At 47.8% G+C, this 27,422-nt stretch overlaps 1 protein-coding gene across 2 annotated transcripts; it reads left to right on the top strand.

The window, feature by feature from the left end:
• Positions 1 to 274: 274 nt before the first annotated feature.
• LOC140191130 (syntaxin-10-like) lies at positions 275 to 27,422 on the top strand. Of its 2 annotated transcripts, XM_072248239.1 has the most exons (8): positions 275 to 473; positions 4,588 to 4,757; positions 6,576 to 6,670; positions 9,753 to 9,815; positions 14,877 to 14,993; positions 16,661 to 16,767; positions 22,864 to 22,958; positions 25,849 to 27,422. In XM_072248239.1, exons 1-8 carry the CDS (start codon positions 439 to 441, stop codon positions 25,923 to 25,925), a joined length of 759 nt encoding a protein of 252 aa, XP_072104340.1. In that variant the 5' UTR covers positions 275 to 438; the 3' UTR covers positions 25,926 to 27,422. The 2 variants fall into 2 exon arrangements, with proteins under 2 accessions (XP_072104340.1, XP_072104341.1); XM_072248240.1 differs by lacking the exon at positions 9,753 to 9,815.

Raw genomic sequence — 27,422 nt, 5'->3', positions numbered from 1 at the left:
CCTCTCTCCCCTCTTTCCCCCTCCCCTCTCCCTCCCCTCCCCCCTCCCCTCCCCCCTCCCCCTCCCCTCCCCTCCCCCCTCCCCCTCCCCTCCCCCTCCCTCCCTTCCCCTCCCCCTCCCTCCCTTCCCCTCCCCTCCCCTCCCCTCCCTTCCCTTCCCCTCCCCTCCCTTCCCTTCCCCTCCCCTCCCTCCCCCCCCTTCCCCTCCCTCCGTTCCCTCCCTCCGTTCCCTCCCCTCCCTCCCCCTCCGTTCCCTCCCCTCCCTCCCCCTCCGTTCCCTCCCCTCCCTCCGTTCCCTCCCAGCGCCAAGAGCTGCAGCTACCCGCTCCACCGAGCCTGTTGTTGAAGCGGGGACCCTCGTCACGTGACGCGGACGCCGAGCCCGGATGATATTCAGCGAAGCCGATCCTGGGATCTGTGCGCTGCGGAACGGCGAAAGATGTCACTGGAGGACCCTTTCTTTGTAGTGAAGGGGTGAGTTATTGACCGTTGCACCCTCCCCGGTCACTGGGAAGGGAGTAGCGACCAACGGTGATTGCACCCACTCCTTTGGCTAATTTCTCTGTCCTCCCCTTTGAGTTTAAAGGGCTTTCTAAGTTCTTCACTCCCCAACCTTCACTCCGTTCAGCTGGAGTTACAGCTGCCCCCCGGTTTTCTAACCGGACTTTGCACGGGATGGGCTTCGTAGTGAGGGGAGGGGAGGGGAGCCGGGGTGGGGGGTGGGGGTGCAGAAATGGAGTGAATTCCGCCGACACCAAATTAGGAGCGAGTTTAAGCGTGCGAGGCTGCTTTATTTGTTCGAGGCGGTGCTGTGGATTCACGCACTGAGTGCAAGACGACCAGATTTCATTCTGTTGCGAGCAACTTGCATTCCCAGATTGGATGCTCCTTTCCCTGTTGACATCCTCTGGACTGCCCGGGGGCGTTTTCTGTGGGCGCTGCGCTCACTGGAACAGCCTGAGTTGTTCTTGTCCCGATCCGGAATCGAGCGCCGAAGCCCGGGTCGAATCTGGTGTTGCACGGAGGGAGCGCCGCGATGCCAGTCACAGAGCAGCACAACACAGAAATAGACCCTTTGGCCCGTCGAATCACACTAACCATCAAGTATTTTCACTAATCCAATCTTATCCTCACCATGTTCCCATCATAGTCACACTTCATTGATCCCGGGGGAAATTGGTTTTCGTTACAGTTGCACCATAAATAATAGTAATAACACCATAAATAGTTAAATAGTAATATGTAAATTATACCGGGAAATAAGTCCAGGACCAGCCTATTGGCTCAGGGTGTGTGACCCTCCAAGGGAGGAGTTGTAAAGTTTGATGGCCACAGGCAGGAATGACTTCCTATGACGCTCAGTGTTGCATCTCAGTGGAATGAGTCTCTGGCTGAATGTACTCCTGTGCCCAACCAGTACATTATGTAGTGGATGGGAGACATTGTCCAAGATGGCATGCAACTTGGACAGCATCCTCTTTTCAGACACCACCGTCAGAGAGTCCAGTTCCATCCCCACAACATCACTGGCCTTACGAATGAGTTTGTTGATTCTTTTGGTGTCTGCTACCCTCAGCCTGCTGCCCCAGCACACAACAGCAAACATGATCGCACTGGCTACCACAGACTCGTAAAACATCCTCAGCATCGTCTGGCAGATGTTAAAGGACCTCAGTCTCCTCAGGAAATAGAGACGGCTCTGACCCTTCTTGTAGACAGCCTCCGTGTTCTTTGACCAGTCCAGTTTATTGTCAATTCGTATCCCCAGGTATTTGTAATCCTCCACCATGTCCACATTGACCCCCTGGATGGAAACAGGGGTCACCGGTACCTTGGCTCTCCTCAAGTCTACCACCAGCTCCTTAGTCTTTTTCACATTAAGCTGCAGATAATTCTGCTCACACCATGTGACAAAGTTTCCTACCATAGCCCTGTACACAGCCTCATCTCCCTTGCTGATGCATCCAACTATGGCAGAGTCATCCAAAAACTTCTGAAGACGATGAATTCTGCCACCCTCCCATAAAAGACCCAAGAGAAGGCGGGGGGAATGTTACACTTGTACAAGACGTTGGTGAGGTCACATGGAATATTGTGCACCGTTTCCGTTACAGGAAAGGCACCATTAAATTGGAAAGATTGCAGAGAGGATTTATGAGAATTTTGTCAGGACTCTAGCACCTGAGTTAATAGAAAGAGAGAGTGGTACTTCCTTTATTCATTGGAGTTTGGGAGACTGGGGGATAATCTTCTCCAAGTGTCTGAAGTCTGAGGGGCACGGACAGGGTGAATGCACACAGCCTTTTCCGTGGGAAAGGGAATCAAAAGCTAGGTCTAAGGGGAAAGATTTAAAAAGGACCTGCAGAGGGCGGTGAGTTGTCGGCTGAAGCAGTTGAGGCAGGAACAATGGCAACATTTTAAAGACATTTGGACAGGTAGATGGGTTGGAAAAGTTTGGAGGGTTGTGGCCAAAGCCAGGTAAATGAGAGCATCTTGGGAGGGTGTCTTGGTTGGCACAGATGAGTTGCTCTGAATGGGCTGTTTCCCTGCCCTGTTATGTAATGACTCTGAGCCGGGAGAGGGGAAGAATTGCTGTGCTGTTGGTGCTGATTTCCCAAAGGCAGATTAAGCTGACGCTCCATCTGCTCCCAGACAGATGAGGAAGAGCCCAAGGCTCAATTCCAAAGGAGGGCTGGGGTCTTCTCCCCAATCAATCCTGCCCAATACTTTCCCCTCATTCAGATCGCTGTGTGTGCATTTGTCACTGCTCTCTAGATAGGGTAAGGGTACTCCCTGAGGTCGACATGAAACCTGTTGTGTTGACCCAGCCTGTCCCGTCCCCGATCAGAGGTATTGCTGTGGTCTGTTATTACCACATGTACCGGGAGACGGTGCGAAACTTGTTCATAAAGGTCAGGTCATTGAGCTGGTGAAACGATAGCAATGCAGAATAAAGTGTGAAAGCTACAGAAAGAGCGAAGTGCAGGTCAACGATAAAGTGCAAGAGCGTAACGAGGTAGAGAGTGAGGCCCAGCGTCTGCTAACGGTGGGATAGAAGCTGGCGGTACATGCTCTCAGGCGTCTGGTTCTTCAGCGAGGGGAGAGGAGAGAATGTCCGGGTGGTGCAGTGCGAGGTCTTCCATTACTGTAATCCTCTAATTCCTATTCCCACTCCCGTTCCGACATGTCAGTACATGTTTGCCTCTTGTGCCACGTTGAGGCTACCCTCAGGGTGGGGAAGCAAAACCTTGTGTTCTATCCGGTGGCCTCCAACCTGATGGAAATAATATCGATTTCTCCTTACAGTAAAAAAAATTCCCTCCCCATCCCCCTCCCCATCCCCCTCCCCTCTTTTTCTTTCCTCCGCTCTGGCCTTCACCTCCTCTCATCTACCTACCACTGCCCCCCGAGCCACTCCTCCTCCTCCCCTTTCTTTTGTTGTCCACTCTCCTCTCCTGTCAAATTCCTCCTCCTCCAGCCATTCGCCTTCACTTCGCCTGGCTTCACTTGTCACCTTCTAGCCAGCCTCCTTCACCCTCCGCATCTTCTCGTTCTGTTGTCTTACCCTCCCTTGCCAGCCCGGATGAAGGGTCTCAGTCCAAAACATCCACTCCTTATCCATTTCCATAGATGCTGCCTGACCTGCTGAGTTCCTCCGGCATTTTCTGTGTGTTGATCTGTGATTATGAGGCAGCAAGAAGTGTGGACAGAGTCCATGGGGGAAGTGGTTTCCGTGTTGGGCTGAGCTGTGTCCGTAACTCTCTGCAGTTCCTTGCGGTCACTTGCCACTCCAAGCCGTGATGCTTTCTGTGGTGCACCAACAAGAGATGGTGATGTGAGGGTGGGGAGAACTCTCTCACTCCTCTGGCAGCCTGGTTGTCTCATCACCTGTGGCATTGTAGGTCAGATTGTGATTCCGCTGACTCCTCGTTTCCAAGCTGGGCAGGGGAGCCAATCTGATCGGGGTTCCCTGGTGCTGGGCCTACACCAGTGGCATGTGACTCCAACCCTCATCCCGCACAATTCACACTCCCACCAAAACTCGGTTCAATGCCACCTCTCCCTCCCGCACCAAAGCCGTGTCTGTGTTGCTGTAGAATTCACTTTCTCCCAGGGCTAGGTGTGATCACCCATCCCTCCCTCTCCGCCCAAATCTCAGGCTTGGGGAGAATCTCCTCTGGACTATCACCAACTCCACTCTGTACCGCACTTCCTGCATTCCAGCACCCACGTCTCCCTCCTCTTCTTCCCTCGAAGGTGGAGTGATTAACCCTTTCCTCCCTGGAGCCGGGGTTTTCCTTCAGCTCACTCCCCCTGGACACCACTTCGCCTCCCCTTTCGCCCTCGACAGCCTGACTGACTGGGTCTACCTGCCTCCAACACTCTCTGTCCTCCTCAGAGAGAGTGGGGCTGCATTAGCTCTTTCCCGTCCTCGTCTGGCTCAGCTCCCCCCCCCCCCCCCCACCCGTTACCCGTTTCATCAGGGAGCACCCTCCCGCATGGTTCTGGGCTCTGTCCCCTCTGCTCTTAATGCTGACGACAGCGCCCACCCCGGTATTTGGCCTGAACTGCCACTCTGTGTCCCCAGGGAGGTGCAGAAAGCGGTGGCCTCGGCGAGCAGTCTGTACCATCGCTGGTGCGAGCTGCTGCAGGACACTTACAGTGTCAGCAAGGAAGAGTACGACTGGACCACCAACGAACTCCGCAACAGTCTCCGCAGCATCGAGTGGGACCTGGAAGATCTGGATGAGACCATCGATATCCTTCAGCAGTGATTCCTCAGGCTTTTTATATGTATGTAAATGGACAATGGGGGTCCTCAATGATGGATGCTGCCTATTTGAGGCATCGCCTTTTGAAGGTGCCCTCGATGCTGGGGAGGCTGGTGTCCAGTTCTCTGTCCGTAGCCCAGTGGGTGATGGCTCTGCAGTATTTTACAACTTTTGAGGAAAAAAAGGGATTCTGTTCATCAGTTACTATTTAATTCCTTCCGTGCCATTTCAATTGTATCACTTCAGAAAAGTGTGGATGGGTACATGAAGGGAAGGGTTTAGTGGGGTATGGGATGGGGCGGGCTCCCGTGGGCTGTGGCACAGGGGTGGGCTTTAGTGGGATACGGGACACGGTGGAGTCTAGTGGGGTATGGGATGGGGTGGGCCCCCGTGGGCTATGGGATGGGGTGAGCCCCTGTGGGCTATGGGATGGGATGGGGCGGGGTGGGCCCTCGTGGGGTATGGGATGGGGCGGGCTCCCGTGGGCTGTGGCACAGGGGTAGGCTTTAGTGGGATATGGGACACTGTGGGGTCTAGTGGGGTATGAGGTGGGGCGGGTCCCCGTGGGATATGGGACAGAGCGGGCCCTCGTGGGGTATGGGATGGGATGGGGTGGGCCCCTGTGGGCTATGGGATGGGACAGGCCCCCGTGGGCTATGGGACGGATGGGGTGGGCCCCTGTGGGCTATGGGACGGAGCAGGCCCTCGTGGGGTATGGGATGGGGCAGGCCCCCGTGGGATATGGCACAGGGGTGTACTTTAGTGGGATACGGGACAGGGTGGGGTCTAGTGGGGTATAGGTTGAATGGGTACATACAGAGTTTAGTGGGATATGGGACACGGTGGGGTCTAGTGGGGTGTGGGATGGGGCAGGCCCCCGTGGGATATGGCACAGGGGTGGTCTTTAGTGGGATACGGGGCAGGTTGGGGTCTAGTGGGGAATAGGTTGAATGGGTACATACAGAGTTTAGTGGGATATGGATGAATGGGCGCGTACTGGGTAGGGTTTAGTGTGATATGGGATGAATGCAGGAGCGTGGGACTAACTGGGGGGTGGTGGCATCGCAGTTGGCATGGACTGCTTGGGCCAAAGAGCCTGTATCTGTACTGTGTTGCTCTGTGACTCTGATTACTCATCCGGATACCTTGCCGATCAGCGAGGGTTTGTGCTGGATCTGCTGTAGTTCAGGTTTAGCTCTTTGTCAGTTTTGGTATCATCAGCAAACTTCTCCGTCAGAATCCTGCTCCAGCCAGCACCGAGGGAAAGGCAATGCCCTACATTGTTACGGCGTTCTGCTGCAGTATTTCTCAGCTGACCACCTCCTTGTTTAAAAGTAGCCTTAATGCTCGACTTTCTCGTTACCTCCTGATGTCTGCTCCACTTAGAAAGAGCAGAATGTCCTGGGGGGTGGTATAAGTAGGGTATATTCTTATGTTGGGAAGTAATATTTCACCTGAAGGGTGGTAAGGTGTTGGGGGCAGAAACTCCTGTCACAATGATTGGGAATGTAGATGAGCACAGGGTGTTCTATCCCTACAGGAAAATGAGCAGGGGAGGAAACTGTAGTGCTTAGCTAGGAAGGACACGATGGACTGAGTGGCCTTCTTTTCATAATTAGACCTAACTGTGTTTTACTATAATGGAGTTACCCTCATCACAATCTCTTGCTGATTGACCCAAGATTCTGTGGGATACTGGTCTCTCCGTCTATCTGTCTTCTGTTCTTTCTCTCTATGGCTCTCTCTGTCTACCTTTCCTCTCTTTCTTTTTATCGTGATTTTATTCTCCCTTGACTGTTGTGACGCATTGTGGAATCGAACCCTCGGAAGTTCAAGATTGAGACGGGGGAACTGCTGGAGCGGAAGGCATTTGTTGTCCAGACAAGGCAGACCGTGAAGGTAGTGTAAACCACAATAATAACTTGTCTTTTGAAGAAATAGTTAAGCACGTTGCTGCTGTGTCCCCTGTCACTTCAAAGAGCCAGTGCTATTGTTGTATAGCACTGAAGGAGGCCACTTGGCCCATTGAGTCTTATGCCAGCCCACAGGGCAACCTCTAATCCATCCTGCAATGTTCTGACCAAACTTCCCCTAGACTGCACACAAGGGGCAGTTTACAGTGACCAATTAACTTACCCACTCGCGTGTCCTTGGGATGTGGGAGCAAATTGGAGCACCATGGGAAACATACGAGGGGTGATTGATAAGTTCATGGCCTAAGATAGAAGGAGTCAGTTTTAGAAAACCTAGCACATTTAATTTTCAACATAGCCCCCTCCTACATTTACACACTTAGTCCAGCGGTCGTGGAGCATACGGATCTTGGACCTCCAGGAAGTGTCCACAGCAGGGATAATTGATAAGTTCGTGGCCTAAGGTAGAAGGAGATGAGTTATTCACTTCCATAAAAGTTGCTGGTGAATGCAGCAGGCCAGGCAGCATCTCTAGGTCGACGTTTCGGGCCGAGACCTTTCATCAGGACTAACTGAAAGAAGAGCTAGTAAGAGATTTGAAAGTTGGAGGGGGAGGGGGATATCCGAAATGATAGGAGAAGCCAGGAGGGGGTGTCTTCTCCTATCATTTCGGACCTCCCCTCCCCCTCCCACTTTCAAATCTCTTACTAGCTCTTCTTTCAGTTAGTCCTGATGAAAGGTCTCGGCCCGAAACGTCGACCGTACCTTTTCCTAGAGATGCTGCCTGGCCTGCTGCGTTCACCAGCAACTTTTATGTGTGTTGCTTGAAATTCCAGCATCTGGAGATTTCCTCGTGTTTGAGTTATTAACTTCAAACTTTCTGCATAATCACTCAAAGCATTGAACTGCATGTGCATGTAACGAGAGCTGTATAACCCATCTCCTTCTACTTTAGGCCACAAACTTATCAATCACCCCTCATATTGCTGTGGGGAGAATTTACAGATTCTACACACACAACATCGAGACAATAAAACTGAGTAAAGATTTATTGTTGATGCAGTTTCGCCAATCACTGGGCAGCGATTTCTGACTGACAGGGCATTATCCAATAACCCCTTGGTTCTGTACAGGTGGGTGGGATCTTGCATAACAAAACTATTGGCAGTATGTTAGCTAGCTGTCAGGTAGCGACTGTACTAATCATGCCATTGAACTGACCCATTCACTAAAACATGATCATTGGCAGAGGAACCTGACAGGCTGTGTGCGGTGACTAGGTTGTCCCTAGTGGGAGAATCAAGGCCAAAGGAAATGTAATCTTTAGGGTAAAGGAGTTGCCATTTAAGACGGAGATATGGTCAATATAGGGCTATATGCAAACACAAGGAATTCTGCAGATGCTGGAAATTCAAGCAACACACATCAGCGCTGACGAAGGGTCTGGGCCCGAAACGTCGACTGTACCTCTTCCTAGAGATACTGCCTGGCCTGCTGCGTTCACCAGCAACTTTAATATAGGGCTATAGATAGGGCAAAAGCAAACATGCATTTTCCCACTGATGTTGGGTTGGACTTAGAGGTCATGGGTTAAGGGTGAAAGATGAAATGTTTAAGGGAAACATGAGGGGGTAATTTTTCACTCGGAGGGTGGTGAGAGTGCAGAACGAGCTGCCAGCAGAAGGTGTGCATGTAGGTTTGTTTGCAATATTTAGGAGAAGTTTGGATTGGAGGGGTATGGAGGACTGCGGATTAATAGCTTGGCACAGACTAGATGAGAGGACTGTGCTGTGTTGTTCTAAGACTCTGTTCTATAAGGCACAGTGTAACCCCAGAATCTGATCAGGATTGCCGTGGGAAGACGGAGTGGTTTCAGCTGAAACTGCCAAACCCAAGAATTTTTGCTTGTAGAGGAGGTTAGGAACTGAGGAGCCAAGGCTGGGGGGAGGGGAGGTGGAGGCAAAATTCAGATTGCCCTTGGCAGGAGTTGAGTCTAAAGGCTTCACCTTGGTTGCTTTGGGTGAGGATACTTGGTTGGGGCAAGCTGCCGGCTAGAATCTGTTCACCAAGAATTCCTTGGCTTTGTTCCTTGACTCTCGCCAGGATTAAACCCTCCCAGCAGGCCCCTCTCTGACAGAGTCGGTGAATGATTTCACATAGGAAAATGGACGCTCAGTCCATGCACGTGTGCCTGTTTCTGTACAGAGCTCCCTAGTTAGTCCCACCTCTCGGCTTTATCCCCATGGTTGCAAAAACCACCTGGTTATGCCAATGGCCATATTTACTTCCAGTGATCAGTGATGCAGTGGTTTGCAGCTCTAACGCGAGCAGGGGCTTGGGTAATTGTCACCTCTGTAGCCTTGTCTTTCTAGGGCTGTGATCCCTGCGACTGAGTGTCACTGGCTATTCTGAACCTCACTCTTGTTGATTGGGAGAGACCTTTGCAACCTCGCCCTCTCCCCAGCCTCCACTGTGACTCTTTGTCCGCACAAAAGGGACAACAGAGGCTGGAAAATCTGGAGCAACACACACAAGATGCTGCAGGAACTCGGCAGGTTAGGCAGCATCTGTGGAGGACAATGGACAGGTGATGTTTTAGGCAGAGACTCCTCAAGAGGACTCCAGGGTTCCTCCACCATTTTGTGTGTTTTGCTGTGACTCTTCGTAGAGTTATTTGGGATTGAGTGTGGTGGGGGCACCAGAGAATACAGATACTGGAACCTGGAGCAAAAAATAAACTGCTACAGGAACTCAAATTTTAAAGTAAATTTATTATCAAAGTACGAATATGTCACCTTATACCACCCTGAGATTCATCTTGCAGGCATTCACAGTGGAACAGAGAAAGGCAATAGAATCAATGAGAAACTACACAAATGAAGACCGAGAGCCAACCAAATCAGCAATTGTCCATTTCCCTCCACAGACGCTGCCTGACCCGCCGCGTTCCTTCATGCGATTGCTTTTCCAATGCGCTGGAATTTGATTCTGGGAATTCAGTAATACAACAACTTGGATTCGTGAATCCCCGGTGTTTCCCATGGTAATCTCTCCCTCTTTCTCACCAGCAAATGAAAGATCACATTGCCAGTCCATCTGCTACCGCGTTGGCTGAGAACAGTGACCGACGGGTGAGTCCATTCATTCACCGTCCCGAGTGGCCCGAGTCCCATCTTCTGTTGCTGCCTGGTCACTCTTGCTTCTGAGGCAGAATGTGGTGGGCTCAAGTCCCACTCCAGAGACCTGACCCTGAACGTTGGCACTGGGATATCAGGGCAGCTGATCTTGCAAGGGACTTCCGTCCGCCCTCTAGTGTGAATGGATAGGCTTCTCTGATGCTGTAGTGGAAGGGAGTTTCTTGGTCTTCTGGCCTGTGTTTCTCTGTGAGCCTACACTATGATAATATTGTCTCATCTTTATGGAACTCGTTAGTCAGAATTGTCCATGCACTCAACTTGATCTCCTGACGGTTTGGTTTTCAAATTCAATGATTCAAAGCAGCAAATAATTTGAAGGAAATGAAAACTAAATTTATTAAAAACAGAAACCTCTTGAATTAGTTTCACTCTCCACAATCCTGATGAAAGGTCTCAGCCCAAGATGTCGAATGTTCTTTTCCATAGATGCTGCCTGGCCTGCTGAGTCCTCCAACATTTTGTGTGCTTTGCAAGCACTCTATAAGCCTCCTGAACCACCTTATTGACCTGTGTAGCCACTTTCAAGAAGCTATGAACGTAGATCCCAAGATCTCTCTGCTCAGCAACACTGTTAATGACCTTCCCCTTAACAGTATACTGTCCCCTTGCATTTGCCCTACCAAGGTACAGCACCTCACACTTACCTGGGTTAAACTCCATCTGCCATTTCTCTGCCCAAATCTGCAACTGATCTATGTTGCATTGTATTCTTTGCCAGTCTTCTACACTGTCCGCAACTTCACCAATCTTGGTATCATCCGCATATTTACTAACTCGCCCAACTACATTTTCATTTTTCATCCAGGTCTTTCATATACATCACGAACAGCAGAGGTCCCAGCAAAGATCCCTGCAGAATTCCACTAATTACAGACATCCAGCTTGGATAAATCTTTCAACCACTACCCTCTGTCTTCTATGTGCAAGCTTGTTCTGAATCCAGCCAGCCAATTCACCGCGGACCCCATGTGTCTTAATCTTCTGGATTAGCCTCCCCTGGGGGACTTGGTCAAACGCCTTACTAAAATCCATGTAGACAACATCCACTGCCCTGTCCTCCTCAATCTCTCTCATTACCTTGTCAAAAAAAACTCAATCAAGTTGATAAGGCACGAACTGCCCTGCACAAAGCCATGCTGACTCTCCCTAATTAGCCCATGGGTTTCCAAACGCTCATATATATCCTATCCCAAAGAATTTTCTCCAGCAATTCCCTAACAACTGACATGAGACTCTCCGGCCCATAGTTCCCAGGACTTTCCTTTATTCCCTTCTTAAATTGAGGTACAACGTCAGCCACTCACCAGTCCTATGGAACCTCACCCGTGACAGGACACGTAGATATTGGTCAAGGGCCCAGCAAACTTGTCTCGTGCCTCTTTCAATAACCTGGGGTAAATCTCATCAGGCCCTGGGGACTTACCCATCTTAATACTCCTTAGGAGGCCCAACACTTCCTCCTCCTTGGCCTCTGAACACCCCAAGGTACTTATATACTCAGAGCTGGTCTGCCGGTCCTTTATATTCTTTACTTTTGTAAATACTGAAGCAAAGTACTTATTAAGTACCTCACTCACATTCTCTGTATCCCCTTTATCCTTGAGTGGTCCCACTTTCTCTTTAGTTACCCTTTTACTCTTGATGTATGGATAGAATGCCTCGGAATTCACCCGAATCCTGCTTGTCAAGGACTTTTCATGGCCTCTCCTGGCTTTCCTAATTCCCTCTTTAGTTCCTTTCGGCTTCTCTAAACTCCTCATGTGCTTCATTTGATTCCGACTTCCGAAACTTTACGTACTTTTCCTTTTTCTTCTTGACTAAATTCATCACCTCTCTGGACATCCAAGTTTCTCTTACCTTTCCATCCTGTTTTTCTCTCTAACAGGAAAGTTCCTTTCCTGTACACTGTACAATTGATCTTTAGACACCCTCCACTTAACAAATTCTGTCCCATCTAAACCCTTTGCACTAAGGAAGTCCTAGTTTATTTTAGAGAAGTTGAAATCTGCCCATGACAACAACCCTAATATTTTACACATTTCCTTAATCTGATTTCATATCTGTTCCTTAATGACCCAGTCATTGTAGTACAATCCCTTCCTATTCCTGAGTTCCACACAAATGGACTGAGTTTTTGACCCCTCCGTGACGTCTCCTGAGTTCAGCTGTGATATTGTTCCTCCACCCCCTCTTTTACCTTTTCCTCTATCTTTTCTAAAGCTTCAAATACACTAATCACCCATTCCTGCTCCTCTCTCAGCTAAGTTTCAGAAATGGCTGCAACATTGTAGTTCCACGTACTGCTCTAAGTTCATCACCTTTACCCGTAATACTCCTAGCATAAAATATGCACACTTCAAACTATCCAACCCATCACACCTGGGTCTGATCCTTCCCTTAACTGACCTGAGGCTCAGGTTCTTGCCCCCCTGCAAAACTAGTTTAAACTCTCCTGAGTAGCATCAGCAAACCTCCTGGCCAGGATGTTGGTTTCCCCTCCAGTTCAGGTGCAATCTGTCGCGCGTACAGGTCAGCCGTTCCCCAGGAACTTGAAACCCTGTCCCCTGCATCACCTCTGCAGCCACTCATTCATCCATGCTAGAACCCATTCCTACCTGCACTAGTCGGTGGCACTGGGAGTAATTCGGAGATTACTACCTTGGAGGTCTTTCCCTTCAGCCACTTTTCTAACGCTATATACACATTGTGTAGGACCCTTTACCCTTTTCTGCCTCTGTCATTGGTGCCAATATCAGACATCGCACCCTGCAAAAACTCATTTCAGGGAGGTAGCATCATCAATTTGAGGGAGACTTCCGGGAGAGGTGGGATGTCTGCAATAGAGTAGCTCCTGAGCAGCTAGCCAGCTAGTTTAAATAACGTTAGCTATGCTAATGAATGAATGACACCTGTTAAACTCACCTCAACATGTCTTTTACAGTCTTAACCCACCATGGGCAATAGAAAAGTCACTGTTGCAAACAGTGCAGCGAGCAACACTGTCATTATTTTGACCCCTCTTAGGCAGGGTTACAGTTTAGTGTAGTCTGGGGTGACGTACGTTTTATATTTTCTTTTTTTGGAACACTCTGCCATGGCGTGCTCCCTCGCAGTCACTTGCGTGCTGTCTCGCGGTTGCTCGCGTGCTCTCTCGTGGTCGCTCTCTCTTGCTTCCTCACGTTCGCTTGCTCTCAAAAAAAAAATTGATTTCGGAGATATTGTATATAATTTGTGGGCATCAGGGAGCCACTATTCATGTGCAGGAGACTCCCGGAATTTCCGGGAGAGGTGGGATGTCTGCAATATGCACCACAGCCCTGGGCTGTTTCCCCTCCCCCTGGAGAATATCCTGCATGGACCCTAGCACCTGGGAGGCAACATGGTGTCTCTTCTGCAGCTCCTTTCTGTCCCCCTAACTATAGAGTTCCCTATGACTGCTACACTGCCTAACTTTACCCTTCCCTGTCGAGGCTCAAAGCCGGCCACCAGCCTAGTGGCTGCTGCAGGGCTGTGATGGATCACTGCCCCCAGCGGTAACCAAAGAGGTAAACTTGTTGCTGAGAGGATCGGCCACAGGGAGAACCCATACTGACTCCTTACCCTTGCCTCTCCTGGTGGCCACCCATCTACTGTCCGAAGCCTGTCCTCTGGGTGTGACCACCTCTCTTCAACAGACTCGTCTATATCTTCAGCCTCCTGAACGACCCTGAGTACGTCCAACTCCAGCTCCAACTCCTTGACCCGGTCAGTCAGGCGCTGACATTGGGCGCACTTCCCGCAGATGTAGTCATCAGGGAAACCGCTGAGTATCCCGAATTCCCACATCTGACAGGAGGAGTGTTTCATCCTGACTACATTCTTCCAAAAAAGAAAAAAGGCTTGCCTGTTCTTAACTCTGCCTTTGCCTGTTCACGCCAAAGCCTGTTAGGCGAAAGTCTTCACACTCTACCACTGGCACGCTCAAACAGTGGCTGCTCCGTTTGAGTCTACCCTTTTATTTGCAGTTGAGGTTAGGCCTCTGATGTCGACACTTTCTGCGCCTGTGCCATTCAAAAAGACTGGTCTTGTCAGAATCTGCTCCTTTTATCCTCCCTCCCAACTTCCTTGGGCTCTGACTCATACACACTCCTTTCGCCTGAGTTGCTGGAAGAATATAACCTGATAAAAGCATGAGACATAGAAGGTTATTCAGCCCATTGAGGCTGCTCCATCATGGCTGATTTATTATCCCTCTCAACCCTATCTTCCCCCTTTCTTCCCATAATCTTACTAATCAGGAATCTATCAACCTCTGCTCTATATACCTGTACACCCAATGACTTGGCCTCCACAGCCATCTGTGGCAATGAGTTCCACAGACTCACAACCCTCTGGTTATCTGTGCCTTTCAATATTTGTTAGGCTTCAGTGAGATCCCCCTCATTTTTTTTAAACTCCAGCAAATACTGGTCCAGAGCCATCACATGCTCCACAGACATTAACACTTTCACTCCCAAGATGATTTTCGTGAACTTCCTCTGGAACCCCTCCAATGTCAGCATGTCTTCTCAGGGCCCCAAAACTGCTCACGATACTCCAAATATGGTCTGATCAATGCCTTATAAAGTCTTAGCATTACGTCCTTGCATTTATATTCTAGTCTTCTCAAAATGAATGCTAATATTGCATTTATTTCATGTTCTTGGAAAGTTTGCAGGATTGTGGGGGAAGAGCATTGGAGTGAGACTGATTTGAGGATTTTCTTAAAGAGCTGGGGAAATGTTGATGGGCCAAATGGACCACAGCAGGAAGCACTTCACACAGTGATCTGTATGTTACTTTGAGTTGAGAGGCCACGAGGGAAGTCCCTTGCCCACATCGTGAGGCTGTCTGATCTTTCAAAGTCTGTGATGTTACTGTCGTGATGATCATTGCGTCTGTTACCACCTGCCAACCGTCTGAGAGGGAGCACAGTGGGAGGAGCAAAGGTTCATGTACTGTTGGATGTTGTTGTAGAATCTCTTTGGGGGTATCGACCCTCTGAGGAAACCCGCAGATCGATACCAGCGTCTGGATCAGGAGCTGGAGATCGCAAACTCCCAGTACATCGAGGAGCAGCAGGTACAGCAGAGGGTATGTACACACCCAGGTTGTTTGTATGTCGGTAGAGTGAAGGGGAAAGGTAGAGGTGTATGGGAGGTGTGAATTTGACATCTTTAACAATGTCCTGAGGAACAGCTATCAAATTTAGCATCAACATCAAAGCAAAGGCTTGGCCACCAAGTGTAGACTATTGTAATGGGAGAGATGAGATGGTTGTGGGGTGGGGGGCAGAGAGGAAGGGGAGGGAGGGGTGAGAAGGAGAGGACAAACAAACTGGCTGGTTGATTTCCCAGGGTTTGGGAAGCGTTACTGAGAGTCCTATCTACCTTCCCCTCCCCCTTTTCTTTCTCCCTGGGCCTCCTGTCCCATGATCCTCTCATATTCCTTTGGCCAATCACCTGTCCAGCTCTTGGCTCCATCCCTCCCCCTCCTGTCTTCTCCTATCATTTTGGATCTCCCCCTCCCCCTCCCACTTTCAAATCTCTTACTAGCTCTTCCTTCAATTAGTCCTGGCGAAGGGTCTCGGCCCGAAACGTCGACTGTACCTCTTCCTAGAGATGCTGCCTGGCCTGCTGCGTTCACCAGCAGTGTGTTGCTTACAGTGCAACTGGCCTGGTTTCAGTTGGAGTGACTAGGCTCCAAGGTGTCCTTTCATTGGATCAGTTGATATGCAGTGTTTCACAACAAATACTGTATACACTTGATGGTGAACTGAGTCCTTTAGCTTGTTCATCACTCACAGTATGTGACCCTTCACTTCCCTCACTGATGCACATTTGCTACTATGTGGACCGTTGTCACCCAGGTTAGTTTGACCTGTGACCTCTACCAGCAAGGCAAACACAGGCATCGGAAGCTAGGGTTCTCCAATCACCCACAGAATTCCCTCCAGACTCTGCACTGTCCTGACTGAGAAAGATATTGGCATTTCTCCTCAATGGGAACTCCTCCCTAACAGCACCGTGGAAGCATCGTTGCCACACAGACTGTCGTAGTTTCAGAAGGTGGCTCACCCCCACACTCTCAAGGGCAATTAGGAAGGGTATTAAGTGCTGGCATTGTCAATGAAGCCCGTATCGTGAGAATTATTGTTTAATATTGGCTCGTGAGGTGGATGGCATTGGCAAAGCCGTAAATTATTGGCCATCCTCAGCTTCCTTCAGTTCTAAGTCCCAGTGCTGTGTTCTGTATTTACGTACAGGCCAGACCAGCTAAGCTTTGCCAGTTTCCTTTCCTGAGATGTGGAACTGTGGTGCACTGAGTTGAATTGTTACCCCCGTCCCCCGTCCTCCGGTACTGTCTGCATGGAGCTTGCATGCTCTCCTTGTGACTCTGCTGGTTTTCTCTGGGAACTCCTGTTTCCTCACAACTCCAAAGACTTGGGGATTGGTAGGTGAGGTGGAAACTGGCCACTTGAAATGTGCAGCTGGGTGCTGGAGTATGAAAGAGGAGGAAGGGGGAATGGGAAAGTGGGGAGAATGTTACAGGGGAGATTAGTGCGGGAATGAAATGCTCAGTGGGTGTACACAGGCTTGACGGGCCCAATGGCTACCTTCTGTGGTGGTTCTGCTTTTACATTGGTATCTGGGTAAGACCAGCGATGTTGGTGCTTAGAGACGGGCAGTAATGATCGATGTTCTGTCGGATGGCAGTGAGAGGGGACTTGTGAGGTAACTTGACTGTTGATATCTGTGCAGCTGATAGCAGATCAGCAAGACCAACAGCTCGAGCTGGTGTCCGGAAGCATTGGGGTCCTCAAGAACATGTCCAACAAGATAGGAGACGAGCTGGATGAACAGGCGGTGTAAGTAGATAAACGCTACTGAAGTCCGACTGGAGAAATTGCTCTGCCCACCTGACGACATGGTAGTGGTCAGCACAATGCTCTACAGGACGGGCAACTGGAGTTCAAATCCTGCCGCAGCCTGTAAGGGGTTTATACCTTCTCCCCGTGACCCATGGGTTTCCTCCGGGTGCTCCAGTTTCTTCCCATAGTCCAAGGACATATGAGTTGGTGGGTTATTTGGTGATTGTAAATCATCCCTTGATTAGGTTAGGATTAAATGGGAGAATTGCTGGGCGGTGTGGGTTGAAGGGCCAGAAAGGCCCACCCTGCGCTGTAGATAGACTCTTCATTGATTCGAGAGGAAATGACAGTGTCACAGTAGCATTACAATTGCCCAGATATACAGGCACTAGAAGAGAAGTAAGAAAGAATAAAAAATGTTACCTCAAATGGTCTAACAGGAGGGGGGGGGGTCATCACTTCCCCGGCTACAGGTTGACTCATTATAGAGCCTAATGGCCGAGGGTAAGAAGGACCTCATATAGTGCTCTTTGGAGCAGCACAGTGTCTTAGTCTATTACTGGAAGTGCTCCTCTGTTCAGCCAAGGTGGCTTGCAGAGGGTGAGAAACATTGTCCAGAATTGCCTGGATTTTCTGGAGGGTCCTTTGTTCTACCACAGCCTCCAGAGTGACCAGTTTGACTCCTGTAACAGAGCCAGCCTCTCTAATCAGTTTATCGAACCTGTTGGCATCACCCATGTTGATGCCATTGCCCTAGCGCACTTCTGCATGGAAATTGTACAGGCGATGACAGACTGATAGAATATGTGAAGGGGAGGCCTGCATACTCCAAAGGAGCTCAGTCTCCTCAGGAAGTAGAGGTGACTCTGGCCCTTCTTGTACACAGTCTCTGTGTTGGTGCTCCACTCAAATCCGTCATCCAGGTGCACTCCCAGGTACTTGTAGGGTCTCACCACATCTACGTCCTCACCACCAATAGTAACAGGGAGCAGTGCAGGCTTAGTCTCCCTAAAGTCCATCACCATCTCCTTTGTCTTACTGATGTTGAGCTGCAGATGATTCAGCTTGCACCATTTGACAAAGTCCTCCACCAGGGTCCTGTATCCATCCTCCCGTCCTCTCTTTATACACTCAACTATTGCTGAGACATCAGAGAATTCTCAGTAAATTATAATATCTCAATAAATAACTAAACATTCTACTAATGGAGAAGATTGGATGTCTGTGGCATCGAAAATGGAAGCTCTCATCAGGGGTGTAGGTGGGAAGGGACTGGACCGGAGAAAGAAGAGAGCCCTGTTGTTTGGGGAACGAAGGAGCACTAGCAGAGTCCTGCCTCTGGATTGTGGTTGGGGGAGAGAAAGTGGAGAGAGGAGGGACTAGGAGGCTGGAGGCGACGATATAAATAAATATAATATAAACCTCAGATTTATAAGAGTATAAGAGCAAGGATGTAATGCTGAGGGTTTATAAGGCATTGGTCAGATCTCACTGGGAGTATTCTGGGCTGTCTTGTGCCCTTTATGCTGCCGATGGAGGGGGCCCAGAGGAGGTTTAAGAGAATGATCCTGAGATTGAATGGGTTAGCGTATGAGGTGCGTTTGGGGGCTCAGGTCCTGTATTCACTGGAGTTTAGCAGAATGCAGGAGTGGGGGCAGGGTGAGTTTCATTGAATCCTATTGAATATTGAAAGGTTTCGATAGAGTGCATATGGAGAGGGTTTTTCCTATAGTGGGGGTGTCTAGGGCCAGAGGGCACAGCCTTTGAATAGGATGTTTCTTTAGAACTGAGATGAGGAGAATGTTTTTTTATTCGGAGGGTGGTGAATCTGGGGAAGTTATTGCCGCAGAGGGCTGTGGAGGGTAAGTCACTGGGTATCGAAAGAACAGGCAGATAGGCAGAGGGGGTGGGATTGGCTCTATTAGTTAAAAAAAAATGAAATAAAATCCTTAGACAGACGTGACATAGGATCAGAAGATGTAAAATCTGTGTGCCAGAGTTAAGAAACTGCGAGGGTAAAAAGACCCTGATGGAAGTTGTATACAGGCTCCTGAACAGTAGCCAGGATGTGAGATACAACTTTCAATGGGAAATAGAAAAGGCCAAAGTAACGATATTCATGGGGAATTTCAATATGCGGGTAGATTGGGAAAATCACGTTTCCCAAGAGAGAATTTGTAGTATGCCTAGAAAAGGTTGTGGTTGAGTGTACTAGCAGAAAGGCAATTCTAGATTTGGTGTTGTGCCGTGAACCAGAATTAATTAGAGATCTTAAGGTAAAGGGACCCTTAGGAGGAAGTGATCATAATATGATAGAATTCACCCTGTAGTTTGAGAGGGAGAAGATAAAAGTCAGATGTATCAGTATTACAGTGAGATAAGGGAATTGCAGAAGCATGAGAGAGGAACTGCCAAAGTTGATTGGAAGGGAACACTAGCAGGGATGACCAATAGCTGGAGTTTTGGGGGCATTTCAGAAGGTAAGGATAGATCAATCCCAAAAATGAAGAAGTATTCTTAACGGAGGAAATGGCAACTGTGGCTGACAAGGGAAGTCAAAGACAGCATAAAAATAAGAGAAGGCATATAATATAGCAACACTTAGTGGGAAGGTAGAGGATTGGAAAATTAAAAAAAAACAACAGAAGGCGACTAAAAAAACCACAAGGAGAGAAAAAATGAAATATGAAGGTAAGCCAATCAAGAATATCAAAGAAGATACCAGAAGATTTTTCAGATATAGAAAAAGTAAAAGAGAGGTGAGAGTGGGTATTGGACCACTGGAAAATGATGCTGGAGAGGTAGTAATGGAGGATAGAGAAATGGCCGACAAACTGAATGAGTATTTTGCATCAGTCTTCACTGTGGAAGATACTAGCAGTATGCCAGAGATGCGAGAGTGTCAGGGGGCAAGAGTAGTTGCTATTACTGAGGAGAAGGTGCTTGGGAAGCTGAAAAATCTGAAGGTAGGTAAGTCACCTGGACCAGATGGACTACACCCCATGGTTCTGAAAGAGACAGCTGAAGATATTGTGGAGGGATTAGTAATGATCTTTCCAGAATCACTAGAGTCTGGACTGGTTCCTGAGGACTGGAAAGTTGTAAATGTCACTCCCACTCCACTCTTTTAAAAAGGGAGGGAAGCAGAAGAAAGGAAATTTTAGACCAGTTAGCCTGACTTCAGTGGTTGGAAACATGTTGGAGTCTATTATTAAAGATGTAGTTTCAGAATACTTGGAGATGCATAATAAAGTAGGCCAAGGCCAGCATGGTTTCCTCAAGGGGAAATCTGGCCTGACAAATTTGGGAAATAACAGGCAGGATAGACAAAGTAGAGTCAGCGGATGTTTACCTGGATTTTCAGAAGGCCTTTGACAAGATGCCGCTTAATAAGATAAAAACCCATGGTATCACAGGAAAGGTACTAGACGGACAGAAGATTCGCTGATTGGCAGGAGGCAAAAAGTCAGAATAAAAGGGTACTATTTTGGTAGGGTCTCAGTGACTAGTAGTGTTCTGCAGAGGGTGGTGTTGGTACCGTTTTTCACATTATATACTATATCAGCGATTTGGATGATGGAATCAATGGCATTGTGGCCAAGTTTTCAGAGATTACAAAGATACGTGGAGGGACAGGCAGTGTTGAGGAATCAGGGAGTCTGCAGAAGGACTTGGATAGATTGGGAGAATGGGCAAAGATATGGCAGGTGGAATGTAGTGCAGGGAAGTGTTTGGCCATGTACTTTGGTGGAAGGAATAAAGGCACAGGCGGTTATCTAAATGGGGAGAAAATTCAAAATTCAGAGATACAAAGGGATTTGAGAGTCCTTGTGCGAGTTCCCTAAAGGTTAACTTGAAGGTTCAAAGTACCTTTATTTTGAAAGGGATAATAAATCAACCATCAACCATGATGGAATGGCAGAGCAGACTCAATGGGCCGTGTAGCTTAGTTCTACTCCTATGTTTTATAGTGTTATGGTCGTTGGACATATTTAAAACAGAAGTTGACAAGTCCTTGATTAGTCAGCGTATCAAAGGTTACAGGGAAAAGGCAGGAGAAGAGGGTTCAGGGATAATAAATCAGCCAAGATGGAATGGTGGAGCAGATATGATTGCCACTCAAGACTTTATACTTTATACTTTATTGTTGCCAAACAATTGATACTAGAATGTACAATCATCACAGCGATATTTGATTCTGCGCTTCGCACTCCCTGGAGTACAAATCGATAGTAAATATTAAAAATTTAAATTATAAATCATAAATAGAAAAGGGAAAGTAAGGTAGTGCAAAAAAACCGAGAGGCAGGTCCGGATATTTGGAGGGTACGGCCCAGATCCGGGTCAGGATCCGTTCAGCAGTCTTATCACAGTTGGAAAAAAGCTGTTCCCAAATCTGGCCGTACGAGTCTTCAAGCTCCTGAGCCTTCTCCCGGAGGGAAGAGGGACGAAAATTGTGTTGGCTGGGTGGGTCATGTCCTTGATTATCCTGGCAGCACTGCTCCAACAGCATGCTGTGTAAAGTGAGTCCACGGATGGAAGATTGGTTTGTGTGATGTGCTGGGCTGTGTTCATGATCTTCTGCAGCTTCTTCCGGTCTTGGACAAGACAGCTTCCATACCAGGTTGTGATGCAGCCTAGAAGAATGCTTTCTACGGTGCATCTATAAAAATTAGTCAGGGTTTTAGGGGACAGGCCAAATTTCTTCAGCTTTCTCAGGAAGTAAAGGCACTGGTGGGCCTTCTGGCTGGTGGGCATAACAGCAGAATCAAGCTATTTGTCCAGAGTGGAGATATGTCCCTACCAAAGGAGGTGTAAGGTGCTCCTAACCCTCGCTAGCCTGCAAGTCATCCTTGTAGCATCTGCTTAGTTTCTCCCCCACCCCGATCAGGGTCACGTGAAGTCATGGGAGCAGGTGGTGGATGGTCGTATGAGCAGTTGGTGTATATCACAAGTTCTGGTTATGCAATCACTGACACCAGGCAGACAACCTCTGAAGAGTATTGATAATGGCTGGCCTCACCCGTCTTGTAAAGACACTGCCTAGAAGAAGGCAATGGCAAACCACTTCTGTAGAAGAATCTGTCAAGAACAATCATGGTCATGGAAAGTCCACGATCGCCCACATTATACGAAGTGGCACATAACAAATGGACAATGTTTTATGGTGGGAAGATCTCCAGGAAATGAGGTTGATTGGTGGCCTGGAAAAGTGTATGAGTGTGCAGCAGAGAGTCAGAGTGGGGGTTTAACAGTTAGTAGAAATTTGGGATGTCTTCCACACTGAAGCGAAGAGTCAACCTACCTGCCTTTGGTCTCCTTTGTAGGGAACGTGTTGTGAGCAGGAGTATATTGCACAAACTTGAAAGTAGCAGAGATTCCTTCCAGGAAAAACTGTGATTAATATTTAGGGCTCTGGATGGTGGAAAGGGTAACTGTCAGGACTTGTGTCTCTTGCAGTTGGACCCTTTGAAACCTGGCAAATGACTCATTTTGGCTCCGTGCCACGCTGGGGGAGGAGGAATTGAAAGAACCGTGTGTATGTGTGTGTTTGGTGGATGAGGGGAAGCTGTGACTGAGTTAGTCTCATCCGATGTTGCCTGCCAATAAAGTTGGGCCAATCCTACAATCTGTCAATAACCACACGGGGTGGAGGCGGGGAATTTGTTTGGAGATCGTTTCACTGAATGTTTGCTTTGTAACAGTTGTGAGCTGGCACTGTAGATTCAGTAGATTAGATAGTAACTACAGAAAGACATGGGAATAATGCTTTGAGAAGGTAAATAAAACAGGGTGATGTGGAAGTGCCGGGGAGTATAATTACCTGGTGCTGTTACAAAACAGAATAAGCTTATGGGTCAAATCTCCTCCTGTAATGCAGTCAACCTGAGAATTTTTCCTTTCTTCCCTGCAACCCCCAGATGAGCAGTTAGCTCAGGGAACATCTCTTGCTCTGATTAACCGCAGTTACAGTTATTCTGGACAGGATTAGGTCCAGATCACATTTGAAGCCGTTGTGTAAGCAGGCAACATGATTCGGGGGTGTGCTGTTCTCTGGAAAACATCTAACCCGCGCCTGTCTTCCCTTTGCAGGATGTTAGATGAATTCTCTCATGAGATGGACAGCACCCACTCGCGTTTGGATACCACGTTGAAGAAATTAGCCAACGTCTCCCACATGACTAGTGGTAAGCATTTAATTACCTCCCCCACCCGCCCACCCACACACTCACCGCACACTCTGCTCCCTTCTCCTTGCTGAACTGGAAGAGTACATTCGGCCCGTCATTCCTGTTCTGATACTAGCTCAATGATGTTTCACCATCCTATTTTCTCATCGAATACGCTTTGAATATTTAATTCCGGCCTCCATTATTGTGGCTGCACTGTCTGTGGCCGTTGTTTCAGTTCCAAGGTCCTACATTGTGGCATTCCTTCTCTAAACCTCTCTGTCTCCATTCAGTAAAATGTTCCTTAAAGCATAGCATCAGGCAGCAGCAAACCATCTACTGGAAGGACTCAGTGGGTCAGACAGCATTTGTTGGAGGTGGCAAAGGAATTATTGAGGATTTGGGTTGAAATAGATTCCTAGAACACTACAGCACAGAAACAGGCCCTTTGGCCCTTCTAGTCCATGCCGAAATATTATTCTGCCTAATCCCATTGACCTGCTCCTGAAGCATAGCACTCCACACTCCTCCAGTCCATGGACGTATCCAAGTTTCTCTTAAATGCTGGAATTGAATCAGCATTCATCACCTCCAGGCAGCTCGTTCCACACGCTCACCACCCTCTGAGTTCCCACTCATGTTCCCCTTAAGTTTTCCCTTTTCACCCTTAACCTATGGCCTCTAGTTTTAGACTCATCCACCCTCAATGGGAAAAAAGACTGCTTGCATTTTCCCCATCCTTACCTCTCATAATTTTGTATCTCTCTCTTAAATCTCTCCTCCTCCTTCTACACTTCAGGGAATTAAGTCCTATCCTATTCAGCATTTCCCTATAACTCTTCCTCAAATCCCAGCAACATCCTTGTTAAGTTTCTCCGCACTTCAATTGTATTGATATCTTGTCCTGTGGGTAGGTGACCAGAACTGTGCACAATACTTCAAAGTAGACCTCACCAACTTCTTATACAACTTCAACATAACATGCCAACTTCCATACTCAACATTTTGAATTATGAAGGCCAAAGTGTCAAAAGGAATTATGGATCTGTATTCCCAGATCCCTCTGTTCTACCACACTCCTCAGTGCATTACCATTCTGACAATACGCTCATCTGCTGAGTTCCAGTGTCTTGCTTCAGATTCCAGCATTTCTCTTGGTGACATCTTGTTTGGCTCAGAGTTAAATTTGCTTTGATATAACCCTCTGTGGTTAAAATAACATCAATAACAATTTCTATTGATGTAGAATTTGCTGTCCATTGGTCAGAGCCAATCTGGAGTGTGGTGTACAGTGCTTGTCTTAGTTAAGGGTTGGAAGCAGAGATTGATTAGGTTGATGGCTGGTGTAGGTTAACAAGTTTTGTCAGACTGTTAACTGGAATGGGTCTGATTTAGGAGGAATATTGGACAGTCTGGGCTTGCACAGATCAATTTAGAAAGGGGAGAGGCAATTTGAAACGTGACATCCTGAGAGTGATTTTTGTGGGAGGATTGAAAGCAAGGGATTGCTCATATAAGATGGAGATGAGTCACAACTTTTTTTTCTGGAGGTTGTACATTTTGAGGACTCTGTTCCTCAAGGAATAGTGGATGCAGGGTCTTTGAATTGTCTTAAAGAGAGAGCAGGATAGCATCTTGGTAAGCAAGTGGGTGAGAGGTTATCATAGGTGTATGGGAACGTGGGGTTTGGGTTATAACAACATGATTCTGACATGGCGGAGATTGGGTGGCTCGGTTGGCTAACACTATTACGGTACCACCAACCTGGGTTCAATTCAGCTGCTGTCTGTAAGGAGTTTGTACATTCTTCCTGTTGTTGTGTGGGTTTTCCTCCCACATTCCAAAGACTACGGGTTAGTAGGTTAAATGGTCACATGGGTGTAATTGGGCGGCACGTGCCTGTAACTGTGCTGTATCTCTCTTTCTTTCTGGCATCAGTCAAGATCCAATTTGAATCGCGGAGCAGACTCTTCCTGCTTCCAATCTGCATGTTCACATGCTCCTTTGAAGGACGTTGGGCAGTGCTCCGTAGCAATACTGTTCAAAGGAGCATTCTCAAAATAAACATTAACAGCAAATCACTTTGTGGTAGCAAGACAGGTGACCAAAAGCTAGGTGAAAGGGGTGAGCTTCAAGTGTTGTTTTTTGCAGGAGGGGGAAGAATTGGAGATTTCAGGATAGAACTCCAGAGTTCGCTAGCTCGGGAGCTGCAGGGATGGGCACCAGTGATTGAGCAATCACATTCAGGAACGTACTTGGAGGAATGCTTCCGACTGGCACATTCCAGGCTGCAGGAGTACGTGTTGAGGACGCGCTGAAGCTTGGTGCAGCCACTGTAAGGGTTCAGTGGGGAAGGACCAGAGTATAGGGTTCTGCCACTACTGGGGAGGTGAGGATTGGACCAGGTTGGGTGGGGAAGACCCTCGATTATTGTAGTAGTGTACCACCCCATGAGTGGCAACGGTCCTATTAGTTTTAAGGAATGCAATAGAACATTACACAATACATTGACCATGAATGTAAGAGTGGAAGGCATTGCATGGGTTATTTCTGTAAGTATTTTTAATACGAATAAAGATAATTTTGATATACTGTATGTGGGGGAAATAAATCACCTTCAGGAATGAACAAGATCATGAGATGCGAGAGACACGAGACTGCAAATGCTGGAATCTGGAACAAAAACTACAAACTGCTGGAGGAACTCAGTGTGGGTCAGGCAGCCTCCGTGGAAGGAAATGGACTGCCAACATTTTGGGTTAAGAGACAATGGAGGGTTATGAGTTGTGAGGGGCACTACATAAATTGCCGTTGTTTATCGCTTCAAACCCACAAGTAACACATGAATTGTTGACTTGGTTGGTGTGTATGGTCTGGTACTAACCAAAACCACCTCTTTGTTTGGCAGCACGTCGCCAGTGGTGTGTGATCATTGTCCTTCTCGTCATCCTGGTCGTAGTTCTCATACTACTCTTCGCTCTGTGACTACTGAGTTGGCGACATTTAACTTGTTGTACAGTGGGGTGGGTTGGGGAAGGGGTTGGTGGCTGCCAGGGACAATTGGTGACTGGAGCATCTGCCCCCGCAGAGTTGGAACAACGTGGCGTCCCATCCTGGTCGAGACATGATACCAGCCTGTTTGAATACATCAGTGTGTTCTGAAAATACATGACCAAGCTTGCTGTGTGAACACACGAAGGGAAAGGAATGTAAAGAATTGCATTTTTATTTAGTTACTTGTAGTATGTGTACAGTGAATACAGGGTAGTTGTGGTCAGAACATTATCTTCAATCATTTTAATACATAATGCATTCAGATTGGCAACAGTAGCAAAAGGAACGATGGGAACCCAGGGAGTTAATCTGCACATAATGAACTTTGTGTTTAAAAATAGTGTGCCTTAAATTCTGTGGCCAGGTTTCCATAAGACTCCTGTTATTTGAAGAAGTGATTGGAATTAAGGGAACAGAGATTGTGATATTCCTGAACACACGGCATGAGTTGTTAGGAACCGTGCAGGTCATGCATGCAGGCTGGAGATCATGTTTGATGTATGGTACACTCTGAGTACATTCGTATGACCCCCTTTGGGCCTTGTATTTTACTCACAACCAGGAGAACTCCCTGGTCCAGGGAACTAAATGCACAATCTAGGCTGGCATTCCAGTTTATTGCTAAGAAATCAATACATTTTACAATTGAAATTCTCAAAATCAGGCAGACTGCTGGAGATTACTTGACCCTGGTTGGAAATACACATAGGCTCTTGCCAACTCCTACTGTTGATGGATAGTTTTCTTTCCAGTGAGAGCCATTGGCAAACGTGGGAGCAGGAATATAGAGAGCTGTTTGTTCACGAGCTTTGAAATACTGTTTTCTGGATGAAATGTTAAACCAAGATGCTATCTTCTCTCTCAAGCACAGCTTTTTTTTTCCCTACCAGCATCATGAACAGTATTTCAGATAGAATCTCAGCTTGTGGAGCAGGTATCTATTCATCCTCCTTTCTGATCCCAGGCACACACCCTTATCCTTTAAGTTGGTCAAGATCAGTCTCCAGTTCTTCTCTGCCGAGAGTACACATCTGTCCCTACATTAGTGGGAGAAAGGTCTGTGTAAAATGTTTGCCTCTGAATACCCCACATTCTGTCGTACTCTTAAAGGAACAGGAGCCATAGCCATTGGGTAGGTCTGATGCTTTTCTATAATGTTCCACCTTCATAAAGCAGGCTGGAGATTGAGCACAGCTCCCAGCTTCAAACACCACGGACGTGGGCAAGCCGTCCAAATGGGAAACACTTTTACAGTGTGTTGAGATGCCAAGTTTGTACTTTTATTTTTGTACATCTTATTCTATGGATTATTTCAGAATATATTTTGTTTGCCTTTGCAATAGCTTTTTAATGCCCCTCACATTTTGTCAATGTATAATAAATTATGTCAAAAAATTCTTCAGCTATTCTGTGGGAATAAAAGTAATT

The sequence above is a fragment of the Mobula birostris genome, chromosome 32 (genome assembly GCF_030028105.1).
Source record: "Mobula birostris isolate sMobBir1 chromosome 32, sMobBir1.hap1, whole genome shotgun sequence".
NCBI lineage: Eukaryota > Metazoa > Chordata > Chondrichthyes > Myliobatiformes > Myliobatidae > Mobula > Mobula birostris.
This window is presented reverse-complemented; position numbering and strand designations above follow the sequence as displayed.